This window comes from Vanellus vanellus, assembly GCF_965231255.1.
Source record: "Vanellus vanellus genome assembly, chromosome: 1".
NCBI classification, from domain to species: domain Eukaryota; kingdom Metazoa; phylum Chordata; class Aves; order Charadriiformes; family Charadriidae; genus Vanellus; species Vanellus vanellus.
In genome coordinates, this window is record NC_138905.1 from 179,172,414 (window position 1) to 179,191,885 (window position 19,472).

Here is a 19,472-nt window from a genome sequence, read left to right on the forward strand (position 1 = left end):
TACTGAAAACTAAAGACAAATTTTAAAAGTCCACCTTTCTTCCTCTCTTTCTCAGGTTTAACATATGTCTTTCATTCCCGATTCCTCTACCCGCACCACTGAGCAGTGCAGGGGGATGGGGAATGGGGCTTGCAGTCAGTCCATAACTCCTCCTATCTGCTGCTCCTTCTTTCTCACACATTTCACTTACTCCGCCTTGAGCTTTCTACGGACTGTAGTCCTTCAGGAAATATACTGCTGCTTCAGCGTGGTGTCCTCCACAGGCTGTAGTGTGTATATCTGCTCTGGTGCCATAGAGCACCTCCTCCTCCTTCTCTGATTTTGGTGTTCCCTTTGCTGTTTCTCATTGTCTTTTTCCTCTCCTCACTCTGTGTGGCATTTTTATGCCTTTTCTTAAGTATGTTTTCCCCAAGGCGCCACCAGCACAGCTGCAGGGCTCAGCCATGCCCTGCCGTGGGTCGGTTGGAGCCGGCTGGAACGGTCTGTGTCCAGCGTGGGGCAGCCCCGGCCTGTCCTCACAGAGGCTGCCCCTGCAGCCCCTGCTGCCAGCGCCTGGGCACGTACAGCCAGTACAACTGCAATATTCATTTTTGCACACTTATTCATGGAATAATGACCACATACTGGGATATCTTTGTGATGAGTTAGATCAGGTTTCCTATCAAAAGGTGTCCAAATGGAGATTGGAAACGAAAGGATAATTAGAAACCAGTAACCCATTTAAATTAGGTGAAGGTGAAAGATGAATGGGGATGGGCTTCGAGTACCCAAGCAGCAAGTCTATCCTGGGGCTAATGACCAACTCTGGCCAGGATTCACCTTTTTTTTTTTTTTTTCTTTTATAGTAGTTTTGAAAAAAACTAAGTTGAACATTTTTAAAACATTTGAGCTTTCAGAAGGTTAGTGACAAAGCTCGATCTGTTGTTCTTGTTTCATAAGTTTGGTACCAAAGGAGTAGCCAAATGCTCAAACACTCTTGAGGACATAAGTCACAATTTATAATCTCAAGAAAGATTTCAAAATTATGACTGGTGATTTTTTTAAGCAGGAAAATGCAATATAAATACTTAGGACAAGGTGCTGAAACTGACCCAGAGATATTTTCTTTTATAGGAACAAAACCCTTAACATAGATCCTCTTAATCCTATCCAACATTTTTAGCACCAGAGTTGTTTGGAAAGCCTCATCTTTCTCCATCAATTATGTTTCCTCCCTTTTTCCTCTTTATCTTAGTCACTGATATTTGAATGTATTCCCTTTTCATGTTCTTATTGAAAGACAGTTCAACATAAAAATGAGATTTTGTGGCTGTGTCCTTTATGAAATTTTTTATTATCAATTGGCAATGTCAGACTTTGTCTGTTGCTTGATTGTAGCAGATAGAATTTAGAATGGCTTCCACATTCTATTAATTCTACTTAAGCATTCATAGAAATAAAGCAAACTAATTATGATTTTTTTTAAAAAAATACATATTTACTATTTTGTCCTTCACCCATGCAAACCTTCACATTCATTTGTTACATTTCAATTTTGTTAGGTGGAGAGGCTTCAATAACATTTAGCTTTATTTAAAAAATGGGGTTTATTTATTTATATTCAGTTACATTCATTCAGTTCCACCAGTTTTGCAATAGTTGCATTCATTTAGTAACGGATTTCCATAAATTAGATTATTGTCTTAGCAGTACTTTTCCATCTATTCTCTTTTTCATTTTGAATGGGAAACACATAGAGCTGGCCAACACACACGTTGGCATATGTGCAGGAGAATGTTTTGTTTTCAGGTCATTTAATGAAACAAAACTGGAATGAAACTTGTGTTATTTAGATCAATATTGTGCCTGTGGTAAATAGCTATTGCTTTAGTTTAATATGTCCCTTATGACCATTATGCATTATTACAAAGTGAACATTAGAAAATTTATCTTCCTGAGCCTTCATTTTCAAGAAAATAGCAAAATTCAAAGCAAATTAGTATGTGCCCAAGAAAGGGTCTCAAAATTGTCTTGTAGTCAGTCACTCGCAGGAATATATTCACTGTGTACAGACCTTGGAGAGGCATCGGTTAATAATTCCACAAAGTCCTTAATAGCAGTTCAGTGTTTGACACAAGAGAATTAGCAATGTATTACATTCATATAACCACCTACAAAACTTGATTGCATGGCTGATTGCAACCTCCTCCAGGAGTTCTGCTTCTTTGCCTTTCATGCATCATATAATAAACTATCTGTGGCATTTTCTCTTAGCAGAATCATTAAGGCTTATTACTAATTCAGTACCCTGGTCTGATCTTTTGCACGCAAATTCATATCTCCTACGTGGGGGTCCCATGCAGCTCAGTGAATGTGCAATTCCATTCAATATGCATCATATTGTCTCTTTTTCAAGCAAGATTTAACTTGGCATTTTACATCCAGCCTGTAAAATAGTAGTCTCTTCACAGGCTTACTTCTTTTTATGTGGCTAGGCTAGCCTTAAAAAGGGCTACATCAAATACAAGTTAGGTAAATATATGTGACTCTTAGAAGAGGCCAATTAAAAATCATGAAACTTTCCAGTAAAAAGAACATTTTTCCTACAGTCCAAGGCAGACTCATATGCAGCTAGGATGTATTGCTCTTTAGAAACCAAGTTATTGTTAGGAAACATGGCAGATGCTAAAGACATTTCTACGTTTCAGGGTGGGATCTTGATGAGCTTTTCTTCTCTTGATATGCTATGGTCAGACTCCCAGATGCTTAGGCCAAGTTTCTATTTTGCACGTTTACCGCTCATCTACATCTTGTGGTGTATACACCCCATCGTGCACTTTTCATCCATCATCCACACAAACGAGATTTTTGCGCTACCTGACTGTTGACTGGTATACAGCTAACGTGACTGTTATTTGCTGTAAAGTCTGCCATTCAGTTTTTGTAATAAGAAACATTTTGTCTTTATTGCATAGTTCTTTTTTTCTGTAAATTTTGTAATGAACAACAAATTCTACATAGATCATGAACATAACATAGTATGGTATGCATTAATTTGGGCATGAAAGGGTTCTTCAGACCAAGCAGACATGGTGAGTTAACTTACTTACCTAATACCTAATACCTGACAGGAAAAGGCAATCGGGTCACTCCATCTAATTTAAGCTTTTAAATGTAACATATGTACCAATCTAGACAGTGGGAGGCAGTGTGGATAATGCCTAGAAGGATTCAAAGCCATTTTTTTTTAATTGTGCAGCTTCCACAATTAAGCACAGACTTTTAAAAGGTATTCAGCAGTCACTTTCTTATCTCTTATGGCCAAAACTGTGAAAAATATTAGCATTCCACATTCTGAAAGTCTGGCTTTTAGTTATTATATTTAGTGGGAGATGAAGTATGAGAATCCCAGCCTGCCTCAGAGTACTTAGTGCCTATAGGCTGGGACTTGAAGGAAGCCCTTGTTCAGTGCAGTTGGAGAAGTCTAGAGATACTCTCCTGACCAAATGTATGCATTTACTTGAATTATATATACATGTGTACATACATGTATTCATGTGTGTATATACATGTGCATACTTTCTTATTTCCACATATGTTTAAATTTGGAAGGATATTTAAACATCTAAATCTTACTTAAATTAAAGAAATCTAAATATCTAATTTGATACTCAAATAAATATCTTTATGGGCAACAGCCCTTATAGCAGCTATCAGATACCTACTATACTGAGCAGGACAGAATACCATGCCATCTCCGCGGTTAACCGATATTTCTATTTTTTTTAATTTGAAACTTGATTAACTTCTTAATAACTAATATTGGGTTAAAATGGTATGTCTTTTGACTCGGTAGACCAACTTCAGCTGATTTTTTTTTTTTTTATTATTGGTTGAATTCACTGAATTGAGAAGAATTTGTTCATCGAGAAGGTCACAGACTAAATGATCTAAGACTATTTTTCCAGTCATCCCTATAATTGCAATGCACTGATAATTTTCATACTTCAGTAAAAGCTAGGGAATTGGCTCAATATAATTAAATAAATGAAGTATTAATATGCTGTAATTGTGACTTTTAAAGCTGAAGTAATACTTCAAAAATTCATGCCAAGCTATCAAGATAAGAAAGTATGTCTGAAACAATTATATTTCCCATCAGAGCAGGGTTTTTTCATGGCGTTTTTGCTTGAGGGTTTTTTTGCTCTTGTGCCTTATTGATGATTCAGTTATTCTTTTACTAATCCATTTGAACTAAGAAAAATACTATACTTGGCATACATAATTACAGTCATGTAAAGAGAGAAAATACATTCCATACTGCATGCTTTCTGCCCACAATGTTCTCACTGACTACAAAAAAATAATTTTAAATCAATATTTTATGAATGACGTTAATATTTTGCCTTGAGACTGAAATACAGCAGTGCTTTTCCTTGTCAAAAATTTCGTGCTATAACATGTCTGTTTCCTTAACGGGTCTTATACCCAGATAGAAAGTAAAATTAAATTTGATTTTGGATTATATTAATTACTTATTAGGTATTTTATAAATGTAACTAATTTTACAACATGCATTTGCAATGGGAAGAATGACAAACATATTTCAAAGACTAACTCACAAGTTATCAGGCTTAGAATTTTTTTGTAGTAACTTTTTAAATATTGTCTCTTGTTCTAACTATATTTTACTCTACATGTACTTTAACCTATAAATAAAATTATACCTTAATTCAAATCCTGTAGAAGTTATTTCAGGTTCTTTTATGACAGTTTTGATGCTGCTGATGTTTTATAAATATGCTGTTTATTAACTGCTGCTTTTGATCAAACTCTTTTTCTCAAAAAGGTAATTATTCTGCCTCACGCTATAGGGAAAAGGGGACATATGTTGAAAATATTCTTCCTTAACTGTAGAAACTACAAAAAAGTGTAGAGACTTTTAAATATTTTAGTCAGAATCGTGTGAAAAATAGATACTGAGCCAGAACAAAATGGAACAGCTGTATGGTCTAAAATTATTAAACTCACAAGGACGATGAATACCATAAACATATTAGTTCAGTCTAGCACAAAGTAATTCTGTTAATTCAATAACAATTTCTTATTTAATAATAGATTCACTGTGTTTTTTAAATAAATAATAGAGCAAATAAAGGGCCTTAAGGTCATGCTGTAGTAAATGATCAATTTACAAAAACTCTTTTGCTTTAACTGTCTTATAGCCTGATACAGTCAAGAACATTTTTAACTGGTAGAATTTGCATTTAATAACTGGTCTTTCAGAGATAATGTAGCCCATATAAATTTGATAAGAATTAAATTTACCTGAAACAGGTTCTTTCTATTAGAAAACTATGCTTTCTGGTGTAGGAAGCAGAACTGCCACAATAATATTATCCATGCAAAGGGTGTTTTTCTCTCAATATTTTCTACCAGTAGTTGCTATTTCTTTAATTGCACGCGCTTACTCCATGATTTTTTTTTCTTTCTTCACTTTTTTTTGGTAAAACTGTATGTATTTTTTAATTTACTGCACTGCTGCATTACTGCACCAAATACAAGAAATACCATTCCAAATTAACACACAGAAATAAGACTTCATTAATGCTTTCCATTCAGAAAGTTATCATTTTTTCAACTTTAGACAGTGAACTATTGTTCATTGACATAACCAAGGCAGCATAGATAGATATTTTACCTCTCCAACAGTCTCTGACAGGTAAAAACTGATTGAGCCACACAGAAATTGAGCACTTATTAAAATTATTACCTTCCCTGCACTTCTGCCGGGCAGATATCCTTTATGCTAGTGTAATTCTCTATTGCTCTTTAAGGCACGCTGAAAGGGCAGAAAAGAGTACAAAGGAGCCTAAGAAAAAAAACTGGATATGGTCTTTGATATGCACAGCGAAAGAATTTTGAAAGGCAAAACATCGTTAAGAAATGCAGCAAAGGCATGATTCGACTGTTTTCACAAGCCATACTACCTCACATCAAAGGCAGTCTGGTCTTTTGAGGCTGGCTTGTCAAACTGAATTTAAAAATGGCTTTGCTGATTAGTTATCAAAGGTTTGTAATGATAGCACTGAGGTAAATACTTCTGATCCAGCTGGTCAGTTTTCTCCCAATGTCTCCTAATTGAAATCTCTACTGCATTTTCTAGCCATTTTATACACACACACCCCTATACACACAAACATTTAGGAATCTCTATCCATCTCAATACAAAAAAGAAGTGACCAAACCCTGGAAAGACAAATTTCGAGCTCAGAGGAGGCTGAGTTGGGTCTAAATTCATATCTTCACACAGTGTCTGAATAAGTTGAATTATAGACCATTGGGGAATAGAAATCTATAACAACTCCACAGGCAAATCTTTCGCTGTGATCAGTGGAGATAAAAGTACAGGATGCTTTCTTTTCCTTGTCAATCTTCCCCTCTAAACAGTGACAATTATAATAGAATGGGATGTTTTGATGGGGCACATAAGGACGTGCAATTCAGTTAACAGAATGAATGACTATTATGTGAGGGTGATTATGCTTATTCCTCAAGTTTTCTTTTTAATTGCGCAATGTTGAAAGTAAAAGTCTTATAATACTATAGGTATTCAAAAGCTATTAAGAGATATGACATCTATGAGAAGTCTACAGACACCACTAATCTGGGAAAAGTAGAAAAAAAAAAGAGCTATGTGTTTGATATTAGATGAAGTAGTATGTAAGGTAAGGTAAAATTACCAAGATATTATTGTAAATTAACAATGTGAAATTAACAAACAAAGAAAAATTTGAGAAACATGAATTTGCTAAATTCAGATTCACTGGATTATCTTTCACCTCCAAATTCTGAAGATTACTTACAAGTATTATCAAAAATCATCCAGAGCACAGGTGGTACCTGGCAAATAAAGTAATAGAATTGAATATATTTAAAAGGCATAAGAGTAGCCATTGCAATTGCAGGACTGATAAGTTCGCAGACGACACTAAACTAGGGGGGCGTGTTGATCTGCTTGAGGGTAGATTGGTAGATTCACCATCCCTGGAGGTGTTTAAGAAAAGGGTAGATGAGATGCTTAGGGACATGGTTTAGAAGTGGTGGTGTTTTTATCAGGGTAGGTTAATGGTTGGACTTGATGATCTTAAAGGTCCCTTCCAACCTCACTGATTCTATGATTCTATGATTCTATGATATCAGTAATGTCAGGCTTTCAGGCTTTTTAGAGAAATACATTATACTTTCCCCTATAAAAAATTTTACTCTAAGCTGTTACCAAGAAAGACAAAGCTGCAAAAATGGTTTCATCCTAAGTCATCAAATAAAACAGAACTCTGAGCACCAAGAAGGAAGTAAGACTACTAAATATCTTTGGATATAGGTATTGCAAAATTTCAGTTAGCTGTACATTATCCTGAATATTCAGCAGAGTTCTTCTACACTCATTTTGGGCTTTTGTGACTATGGATTAGGAAACCTGTCTGAAGAGTGGAAGTAATTCCTGACTGAGGTGTTCAGGCTCGGCCACAACCAGAGTTTTAAAATAATTACTTGATTTCCAACTTTCATTTGTTTGAAGTAGACGTTTGTAAATTAAAATTTTATTGTCAGTCTTATGAACTATTCCTTGCTGAGATATAAATACAATCAAACCCTAAAGTGATAGTTCCAAAATCTGATTATGGAAATGAATTTTGGTTTGTTCTGAAAAGCATAGAGCATTTTAACAAAAACTAGGTGGTCCCGATCACTGGCTGAAACTTTTATCAGTTATGAACAGCATTTGCTGTATCTTTACCAGCAACTCAGGAGTGCCTTTAGCTATATTTTATTAGCTGTCTTAATTGAAATAGAGGAATGAAAAAGTGTGCTTCACTTTCAGAATGGAAATATCAGCTTATAGATTTATTTCAGTTGCAAGAGAATGAAATAGATGAGAAATAACCAAAGTGACAGGTACTTAAACTAAGGGAACATATGATTATTCACACTGAACTCTGGAGAAGTGTTGGTACTTTGCATTTTTAAAAATTGTGTGTTTAGGTGTCCAAATATTTACTTAGAAATCTATTCGGAAATCTCAGGCTTGTTAACCATGGTCATAATTTTTAGGGATCAATTCACTTCTGTACATGTAATTGCCTAGTGCCATTTTAATTGCCTCAGGATAGCCTACTTGACCTCTAGTAATCATGCGTGTTTCTCCTGTGTAGTCTTTGTCATATCTGCCAGCCTGCAGGGAATGTCACCGGCCCTAGATGTCACAAATAACGTTTGATGACTGTCTGTGGGCAGCTGAATCAAGCCCCACCTTTGAAAATAAAGATAACATCCTTGCAGACACCTACATGTAAATACTTATATTTACATTTATACTAATGTAGATGGATCACATGTTTATATTTTTTTTAGTGCTGTTCTGCGGTTCTTCTCTGCTGGAGAAAAAAAGTACAGTTGCATCTGGTGAACCAAATTATTCTTTAGGCTCAACCGAGTACCCTGAGCATAAAGGCAATTTAGACACTGTAGGCACCTACAGATTGACACTTACATGTAGGTTTCTTAATCTGAAATTGGATCCTGTCTGCAGGTATCTGATAATCACATAGAAAGGTAAATGTCTTAGGGCTGAATCCACAGAGATAGTTGCAAAAAAAATGTATTTGCTGTAGCGTCTTTCATAGAGAAGTATGGATTATTGTGGCTACTTTAGTCTGAGTGGAAGTATGTCTGTCAGGCAGCATCAAACTGTTCTATGGCTTCAGTGACATATTTAGTGGTAGTACAGTACTTCCTTATTCATCAGCATCCATGCCAACAAAACATAATGGTAAATGCACATTTAAGTAGCTCCGAATTCATGGAGCGCTTAGGACAGTAAAAGCTTCCAAATGAATAATTGCTTCACACAAAGAGCTTTTGCATCCTAAATTGCTTAATGCTTGGGCTTTAAAATAGCCTGCGTTTCTATTAGTTAATCTCCAGGCACTGTAGAAAAGTCAACAGACTGCAAAAGGATTCATGTAAGAAATGAATGCAGCATGGTAATAGTGGGAAAGAACAATCAGAACTGTTTCCTCCTGGGAACCATTATAAAGGGAGGAAGGAAACAAGTTTCTTGCCCGCGGATAGTTACAAACAGAACATATTTTTTGTTAAACCACATTTTTGCCATTTCAAATTCGAAATATTTTCAGAAGTTTTCCATGACTTCCCTACAGAGCTCAATCTTCATAATATATTCTGGTGAAGAAAATCAGCATACAGTGCCTGGGAGTACAATTTTCTTACTTGCTAAGTAGACATGCTAAGGTCAGTGTGGGGAAGACTTTTCTTCAATTTAACCAAAATCCTTGAAACCGAGGTAGCACTTTTTAAAAATCCATGTTTAAAACATAATGCGATACTCTTATCTGCAATGCACTGCATATTTGATCTCTACTATATTGAAAGTGTAAAATTCATTCTGGACATGAGCCTTCCATTGACAGTTTTGTATGTGGAATAGGCTGAATACTAGATCAAAGGACTGACTAGAATTTTCCATATGGTTTGCACTTCAGCATACAGAGCTTATGAGGTACATTTTTTTTTCCTTTTGGTTTGGGGTGTTTTCGTTGTTTTCTTTTTTTATTTTTTAAGGAGGCAAAATTAGAAGCTTGTGAATCTATTCGTTATTAAAGAATTATAGAAGATAGAATATTAAAATACAGGACAGCAGTTCTCAGACTAATTCCCACTACTTTGAGGCACACTAAAAACACAGAGAAACTCTAATAAATGGATTGCACATTTCTTGTTTGTCTGGATTACCAATTATAAGTTAGCACTTTCATTTCTACCTCAAAGATGATAAACAATTAGGCAGCAACCCCGCTTACATGTTTTATAAATCTATAGAGACAAGTCTGCATGTCACTTATGGCACTCTTGGCAGTATATGCTGTAATTGAAGTAGGAAAATAGCTGTTGCCAGAAAGAAAATATCTTCCTTTCTATTCAGGTGGGCAAAGCACAAAGTAGGATGTGAATTTGGTAATAATATTAAAATTATTAATATTTGCTGATCACATGAAATTCATATGATATTGAGAGATTATAGGTTTTTTTCCTTTTCCTGTTTGCTTATGTCGGATAAAAACCCCGGGTGCTTCTTGTTTTTATTTCTACTGTTCTCAGCTCTTGTTTTATTAACATTTTTATTTATGTGGACTTTCTTAGGTTATATTCAGTTGGAGGTCGGGATGGAAGTTCGTGTTTGAGTTCAATGGAGTATTATGATCCTCACACAAATAAATGGAATATGTGTGCTCCTATGTGTAAGAGAAGAGGAGGTGTAGGAGTGGCTACGTGTGATGGCTTTCTTTATGCAGTTGGAGGTCATGATGCTCCTGCTTCTAACCATTGTTCCCGACTGCTGGACTATGTAGAAAGGTATCCAATTATACCTGAATTTTTTGAATACAAAATAATATCCAGTAGGATCATTTTCTTAGCTGAATGATGGTAAAATTAAACAGATGTTTTTACCCCAAGAAATGCCAACTTATTATTTACTCAAAAAATTCCATAGAGGTTTCTAGAAGACAATTTCTTTGAAGGTTATTTTCTTTCCCTTTTTTTCACAGTACTATTATACATTATCATGGACACAAAAGTCCACTCTTTTCACATCTCATTTAAGAAATTTTTGTTTTTAAGGCACAATATTACACATTGCAGAGTCATAAACTAAACTTCGCAGAGATAAAGATTCAGCCTTGAAATAATTTTATAACACCAAATAGTGTTTAGAAGTATTTTCTAACTCTAAAACATAGCTGAGCAAAGAAGAAATATAGAACTGCTTAAGTGATGGATATTTCCAGTATATGACATTGCTTTCTTTAGCAACACTGCCACTTCCTGATGTGTTGATATAAGCCTTACACACTGTATTTACAGTACCCGGAATTTTGCAAGTGGATATTCTGCAAATTCAAGAATATCTAGTAGGGCAGTAGCACACAGTTGGAGTGATTATAGCATTCAATTTGAAGGTACTCTTCAAATGTTTCATGAAGGTTTGATTTTTTTCTGTTTCTGTATGCTTTAAAATAGAATAAGGAAACATACACTCTCTGAATACATACAGGCTGCAAAGGTTAAAGTAGATGTGTTTGAGTATTGGTTCATCTTCATGTACAAGTAAAGATAGCTGCTGGGAGAGATTTATCTATTTATTTATTTTCTGAAGGGATTAAACTTTAATTAAATATCAATTATTGTTTCTGCTGAATCTGGCTTGGCATTTACCAGTTATTCAATATGTAATCCAAAAATTGTAAGTTAAAATTTACTCCTTATGTTATCCATATGATTTTTCTCAGTCTTAGACTCATTCCCATCTCTACTGTATGTAAGCAAAGATCACAAACTGCCAAATACTTTGCTTCTAATCTCCAACAGATGGGAAGTTCATAAGATAAATCCCATCGTGCCTGTACTTACAGGGCCTATCCTCATGGGCTTCTATTTATGAGGAACAAACCCCATAATTTTCAGTGAACTGAATTTATATTAAGACTACTAGTGATAATATTAATAAGTATGAAATCTTTCCAAATACTTCTGCTTATTGGTATGCGTAAGGGAGCTTTTCTTTCACTTTTTGGTCTTTGAGAGGAAAACCCTTCTGCTGTTGAAGACAAACCACATCCCATCACATTTGTCTTTCTCGGGGAGAGTTATAACAACAAACTAAACCACACACCCTTAAGCTATTTTACGTACCGGTATCTGAATGACATTATACAGTGTTCCTCTTCTAGGTATTTTTGCATTGATAGCAAAAAATGTGGATAATGTGCTTCATGGGCAGTTAGCTTCCAGGCTAAAAGTTGGGACTAACAAATCAGAACTGGTATGGCTATTAGCTTGCATAGACTGGATGTAAATTAAGCAGTAGACTCCACTAAAACATGAAAAGGCTCTCATGGCCCTCCCTGTGATTGATAAGTTTATAAGGTGACTGGGATGTGATTTAATGTGTCTATTTTTGCATTCAAAAATAACACATCATCTTCAAAAAAATAAAACCATCTCAATAACTTAGGAAACCAAAGACTAGAAAGTGATAATGAGGTCTTTTATAGTAAGTAGTAGGGCATCAGTCTTTTTTAACTAAGTGTCTTTTCTTCTTCAGGAATGAGTCTGTTTCAGTCATTTTGTCATTCTGATACAGCCTGATAGGATGTGCTTTATTCAACACCAATTTTCTCCTGGAAGACTGTCAAACCAAACATAATGTTTTAAAAATTATTTTTGAGATTATGTAAATCTAGTGAGAGCAGATTTGTGGTTTTTAAACGCTACTGCTAAAATTCTATTCAATAGTAATTAGGACTCCCAGTTTGAACTTTTCTAAGGTTGATGCAATCATAAAAGATTTCCTACAAATTCAAGCATTCTAAAAGAAAATAATAGTTATGTTTGTCTGCTCTTCACAAGCTAGGAAACTACAATTTTGTATTCTTTTTTAAAGGTGAAATAAATAGCTCCTTTTTAAGAATTATAAAATTTTTTGAGATATTTTGGCAGATTTTATAAAGTAAGTTTCTTTTCAAAATTTTACTCCAAATTTGACAGTTATTAAAAACATAAGCAAGTGATCTATAGTTTTTCCCCTTCATCTCACCTTGATCTCAAATTGATTTCTTTCCAGATTCAGAAACTTCTGTCATAACCCTTCTCACCCTAGGGCATACCTAGTTATTATAAAGATTTAATGTACAGTTGTTTTTAGCAGAAGAAAGGATATAAGAAATCTCAGGCATTTTCCTGGCAATTACAAAAAACAAGTTCTTGTGAAGTTCTATTTTGTTGACAGAATTGGGTTATAAAAACTCTGTTTAGCCCTTGCTTACCTGTTTATTAAAAAAAAAAAAAAAAAAAAAAAGTGCAAGATGTCAATTGTATCTAATTCCCCTGCTTTTGCAGCTCTTTAACTTGGCCCTTGTAATTCAAAAGTAGTGTATCAAAGAGTCTGTTAAAATTTATTGCCTTTAGGCAGGTGAAGATACAATGCACGCTGGTGCATTTCACCGGTTGTGAAACTCTTTCAGCTAGAGGCATATGATGCTGTTGTTGAAAAAGTCACACAGTCTTTGACAAAATCCATTTAAAATCAGATCTCTTTGGCTTGTCACGTGTGTTTCCCTTCCACATATTCAAGCCTTTTTAAAAATTATTTTCCTCTCAAGTTTTAAAAGACATTTATCACACAACTAGATATTTAACTCAAAACTTAAGGAAAGAGGGCAAAATGAAAGAATGTGAATTAATAAAATAAATTAAATGAAGAAAAGAAAGTAAAATAAACAACATGATCAATTTAATGGTAATTTAGGCAGAAAAAGTTGAACACAAAATTTTACCATTTTATTTTCTGAGAAGTCCCAATAAATCCAGAAGGATTAGCTGCCAGTAGATGAGTAGATTTTTTTCCTAAAATGCATTTAGCTGCAAAGAACAACTTAATCAGCATTAAAGGAAATTCTGTCCAATTTGAAGGTCATATTTATGAACCGAAAGGTAGTTACAAGCAAAGCACTGTAATATCATTGCTGCAATATCTATATTAAAAAGATTTTTAAAATTCCATTGTTCAAATATAATGTGAGACTTATCACAGTATTCCTACTAGTTGTTTATTGAAAATATGAATCACTGAAATTGTTACAGGTGCTCTTATAATCAGCCTTTGTAGTAAAAGCCTAGAATTTTCTTTTTTGTAAAGCATATGTATACACAACTTTCTGTAGGATTATCAACTTCTAGTTAATAAACTTTAAACTACAAGAAAATATATTGAAAGAACTTGACTCCCACCAAAAAATGAACTTATAGCTAATAGTGTCTCTTAAAGGTGTAGGAGAAAGTGGTTTGATGCCTAATTTTATATAAGAATATAGTAGTTAGAGGAATTATAAATAAATATGATTTTTAGCCATTATACAATTTCTTTATAATTATTTTAGAGGAATTATCATTCCTGAAGTTTGATCTACCTTACACTTCAGCAAATGACTAAAGTCAGTCAAAAGATTTGTATCCTTAATCTGTTGATTTTTTCCACTGGTTATCAAGTGATTCTACTGCATAGTAGAGATACTTAAGGACAAATGAAACTAATTGTATCATCCTGTAATACAGTATTCTATTTTAGTAATATTTGTCATCTAAAAATGAGATACTCCAGACCTCCTTAGTAACAAACTGAGAGGCACTATCAAAAGGTGATTTTTTTTTATTTTACAGATGTCTAAAATAGTTACAATGGAATAGCTTCTCAAATTAACTGATTCTTACATTGTTAATGAATATCTAAATGCATGGCTTAGGCTAAATATTTAATTTTTAAATTACTATCATTATACAAAAGAAATGTTGGCGATTAATGTATAAAACCAGTACTACTGTCTTCACTTGAGCAAATATCAGGAGGATATTCTAACTTTAAGGCAGTTAAACATATCCCCTGAATTCTTTGAGAGGTTTTCTGGCTGTGAGCATTGTACAGTATAATTTTTGAAATTAAAATATGATGTAATATAATTTTAGAAAGAATACTTTTAATATCCTATTTAAAATATATACATAAAAATATATATACAACCAGATGTTGCTCTTATATCTTTCTCAAATCTCCTTTTATGATACCTTACCCCACAAATACCTTAGTTTATTCCACAAGGTTAGCTGAGCAAAAGTTTCTAATCAACATTTAGAGGTTTCTATTGGGAACATAATAAATCTGTATGGATTTTTTTTGCTGTTAGGAAAAATATTTTGGATAGTATGCTAAAGGATTTTTTTTTTCCAGAAAAAAAGTGTTGCAAGTGAAGATCAGCATGAATAGACACTTGTCTCCCTGGACATTCAGTTTCCCTTCTCTTTCCTCAGGTATGACCCAAAAACTGATACATGGACAATGGTGGCTCCACTGAGTATGCCTCGAGATGCTGTTGGTGTCTGTCTCCTTGGTGACAAATTATATGCTGTAGGTGGCTATGATGGTCAAACATACCTAAACACTATGGAAGCATATGACCCTCAAACTAATGAATGGACACAGGTAATCATAAAGTCCTATTTTTTTTTTTTTTCTGTAACATGCTTCAATAGTTGTACATAAAAGCATTATTTTTCTGAAAAAAAGTATAGTATATTAGCTAGTATAGCTAGTTGAAGATGTCCCTGCTCATTGCAGGGGGGTTGGACTAGATAACTTTTAAAGGTCCCTTCCAATCCAAACTATTCTAGGATTCTATGAGTCTATGATTCTATGAAATACAGTTATAATGCAAGAAGCTGGGGACTGGTGATTTGGTTGTAGAAGAAATGTATTTTATTATGTCACAGTAGTGCTTGGAAAGATTTGGATTCATAGCAAAGCCTTAAAAAGAAACAAAAAGTTATTTCAACACTTTCTGAAAAAGTAAAGTGTTTCACCAGCGTAGATGTTGACAGCTAAATTAGTCACCCTAAGTTCCCTTTAAAGTTGGTGAAGAAAAGTATGTCCTTGGAAAGCATGATCTTATCCTAAAATAAGAATTTAAAATAGGCCAGATGTATAATACCCCAAAATGTTGATTTCTTTTTATGATTATAAAGGGGGGCTTCTGTTCTCATGTTTAGATGTAGATATACAAGGTGTAAAGTTAATGCAGAAGCCCATCTTTTTTATCTACTGTTAATTAAATGACAAGAGAGCATTTTTATGACATTCTGTAGGAAATAAAAAAAAATAAATGAAATTGAAAGATTCTTTTCCCAAATCCACTGGTCCACATAAATGGATGAATAACCGCACTTGGACAGACAGTTAGGAAACATATAACACCTCTACTTTGATATGTACAGTACCATTAATTAGTGTATTATCATTACTATTATTACATAGCAAAAAACCTGACTGTACTGTGTTAGTTTCAGCAAGATCCAGTCTCCTAAAGTTATGAATCCTCGTGTTGTCTTGAGTAGTGTCTAAAGCTGCTTAACTTGTTCTAAAGGACACTTGAACCGGTTTAGGAATACTGGAACCATAGAATTTTGGTATTAGTAGCCTTGGTCATGCCTCAGGGACATCAGCTACAGTCTACAGATTAGAGAAACCAGTTGCATATCAACAGTTCATGAAATTGATGACAGCTTTAAAATCACTTCTTTTTTCTGTTCTCACACTTTCAAGTGAAAGAGGTCAGATGTGAGTAAGTAACTTTAAAACTACAATACTAGGATATTGTGGGTTGTATTTATTTTTAGCGTTTTTTACGCCCAATAGTTTTGACCATTTTAAAATAACGTTGGCACAGCACTTTGGCAATCTTTTGCATGGCTTGTTCCTGTTCGGTTAATTTGTATCCTTTTTTTCTGCAGATGGCTTCCCTAAATATTGGAAGAGCGGGTGCCTGTGTTGTAGTCATCAAACAACCATGACTTTGTCTGCACTGCTTAGGATTTTATTGACGGTGAAATGATTATTTTTCTATCAGACAACAAGAATGATAACTTCATGAGAACAAGGATTTACACAGTGAATACTCTGTTGATCACAAACTTGAAGAAGTTTGGAAGAGAAAGATTAAGTATTTATGCCCTATAATATCATAAAAACTGTTCACAGTCAGTGAACAAGAAAAAAAATCAGGCTGTTGTAGGCATAAATACGTGAACGTGAAGTAGTAGGATCAGGTCCTGTTATCATTAATTTGTCCTGGAGAACTCGATAATCAAGGGTCCGCTCTACACAAGGAGCAGGAGGAGATACGAGAACGGTTTTCATGGCCACAAGAATTTAACTGTAGAAACATCAAAGTACAATTAATCACTTTTAAACTGTAGTTTTTTTAAAAAGAGAAAAGTAGATAGTAATATAATTCTTTTCTGTTCAGGTCTTGTCTTCAAATGGGTTATGGCCTTATTTAAACAGGCAGTTTGGTTATTACTTATTGGAATATTATTGGAAGAGGTAGAAATGTCTGGATATTCAAGTTCTATTCATAATGACTGAGCTGTTGTTCTACAGTAGGAAGATGAACAAAACTAAAAGCAAACCTCCAAGATCACTTGTTTTTGTAACTTCAGATTGTACCTCCTTGCCAGTGTTAATGCATCTTATAAGTGAGTCTATTGAAGCAGAATCCTGTGTATTTAATCTGATTATACACAAAGCAATCCTCTGGCTGCATTGGGGCTTTATTGCAAATGTGGGAGTCAAAAGAACAGTTTTCTAATTCTCTCTTAATCTAATATTCAATTTAAGCATGTGGTCTCTCATCTCATTATTTAATGCATCTTCTGCACGTTGGAAGCTCATGAAAAGCTGGAAAATTGATACTGTTCCTTCACTGCATCATGTAACAGATGTACCATGACCAGAACAGTCTATAGAGCCTCTTCTAACATTTGAAGAGGGATAAAAATACTACATTTTATTTCTTTCTGATGCTCCTACATATACAACTTTTCCTAATTAGAGCTGCCAATTTATGACTTCCCACTTATGACTGAGAACTGCAAGTAGGGAATTCAGAATAAATGCAAGTGGAATAAGGAAAATTAGACCATTTGATCTAAAAAAGTTCGTGTGATAAATATGCTAGTGTCATCTGTGCTTCCCTTTAGGGTTGATCATTTCTGGCAGTAATGATGCTTTGAGCTTTTGCCTTGGCAATATGTTTGACGTTGATGCTTTCTATCTGCTCAGCTGAATCAGTTATAATCCTAAGGACGCTAATGGAATATGAAATTCTGCTATTCAGGGAGGCACAGGCTCTGGTAACAGGACTACCAAGTATACCTCTTCTTTAAAGCCTTGCTGATCCTTTTAGGAAACATTTCATGGTCCAAAAGCAGAAACTTCACAGTCCTCTGTTACTAGCAATTTTGGAAAGGAATTCTGGCTGCAGTTAAAAGAGTTTTCCTAGTGGAAATCTTTGAAACCATTTGAGATGAAAAGATACGTACAGCCTCCTACATGGGACATGGGATTTGAAGATGTGTCTTTTCTTCTAACAGCATCAGCGTGCGTTGTTTCCTGACACAAACTGAAATTCAGTTTCGAAACCTAAAGTTTAAATCCTTTTATATGCTTTTCTGTCCTAATTAGAAATCAGCTGCAAAATCTTCAATATTAGTTTTCCAGTTAGTTGGCTTTTGAACTGCAATTAGTCTTTCTTCCACAGACAAGCAAGTCCTTTTTTTTGCCAAGTATAACAACTTGTTGAATAAAAGATGTTACTTCTCTACAAATTTTGCTTCACATAAACATAGGCTTCTGAGACCAAACTGAGAAAATTCTAGAATTATAATTTCAATTAAATATAGACATTAGCATTCAGTTCTCCTATACAGATACCTAATAAACTTATAAATTGAATTTTAATTCTATTCCCAGGACTTCCTTTTGATTACATTGTATTCATACACAATAGAAATGTGATTACGCTACCTATATACTGATCTTCAAAAAAAGATTGCTTCTGTTAATTGCAATCCATGACAGATTTGTTTTCTGTGCCTTGATAATTTTTATCCTCAATTTATCCTCAATTTTATTTTTTATTCTCAATTTCCTTTACACATTTTAAATTTTCGTTATCCAAAATGAAACATTATTCTCATGTGAAATTTTTCAGACTACTCCACTGTTTTTATGCTGAAAAAATAAAATTATTAATTAGTTTAATTTAGATTATGTAAAATCTAGCCACAATAAGAGACAAATTTGGAGTTCAGATTGTTTCTATACACCTACATCAATATGTTCTGGACTTTCTCCTAAACAGAATTTAGGGAGAATTTTTTTATTAGATTTTAAGTTTTTCTTATCATTGTGTTTACTCTGGTCTTATTAAAAACAATAATAGTTTTACTTTTGACTTCAAAGGGAATAGATTTAAATCAAAATGGTATATAAACTAATATTGGTTTCTTTCCATTAAGATCCTCTTTTATGTATAAGAGTTAAAATCACTAAGTTGTGCTAAACAATATTACATTTACAGCAAAAGCAGCTGTTTTTTCAAAAAACAGATTATCTCATCAATGTTAATTGAACATGATACTTTTTCTCTCAAAAAGTCCCTTTGATTTCATATGAAAATCACAGTGGAATCAGATCTGCAGCGAATATACATTCAGTGAAATAAATAATTAAATTCCTCAAAAAGTTGCTTGTAAATTTTGTAGGTTTTCTGTGTGTTCTAAAATGTTAGCATTTTCTCTGTCTTTCCAATTCTTTTTTATTCATTGTAGCATGCTTTTTTTTCAGCATGTCAACCAGTTTTATGAGAAAGTCTTTGTTTCACATTAGCTTATTTTTATACATGTGAGTTATACCCTTGTTTTCCTATTATTGCTCATCCTTATATATGAACATCTTTTGTATTAATCAAACTTAAGTAAAAGTGATTAATATTAAGGGCCTCTGGGGTAACTAAAATTAC

General features: G+C 34.0%; 1 protein-coding gene across 2 annotated transcripts in view; it reads left to right on the plus strand.

The window, feature by feature from the left end:
• The window catches only part of KLHL1 (kelch like family member 1), a gene marked incomplete at both ends in the record, with an annotated part of 249,665 nt that extends 233,204 nt beyond the window's left edge, over window positions 1-16,461 (plus strand). For both annotated transcript variants that reach the window (XM_082486591.1, XM_082486592.1), the window contains 3 exons: window positions 10,204-10,416; window positions 14,926-15,097; window positions 16,402-16,461. In XM_082486591.1, coding sequence (XP_082342717.1) covers window positions 10,204-10,416; window positions 14,926-15,097; window positions 16,402-16,461 — 445 coding nt within the window. The remainder of the gene's footprint in view (window positions 1-10,203; window positions 10,417-14,925; window positions 15,098-16,401) is intronic.
• Window positions 16,462-19,472: the final 3,011 nt, after the last annotated feature.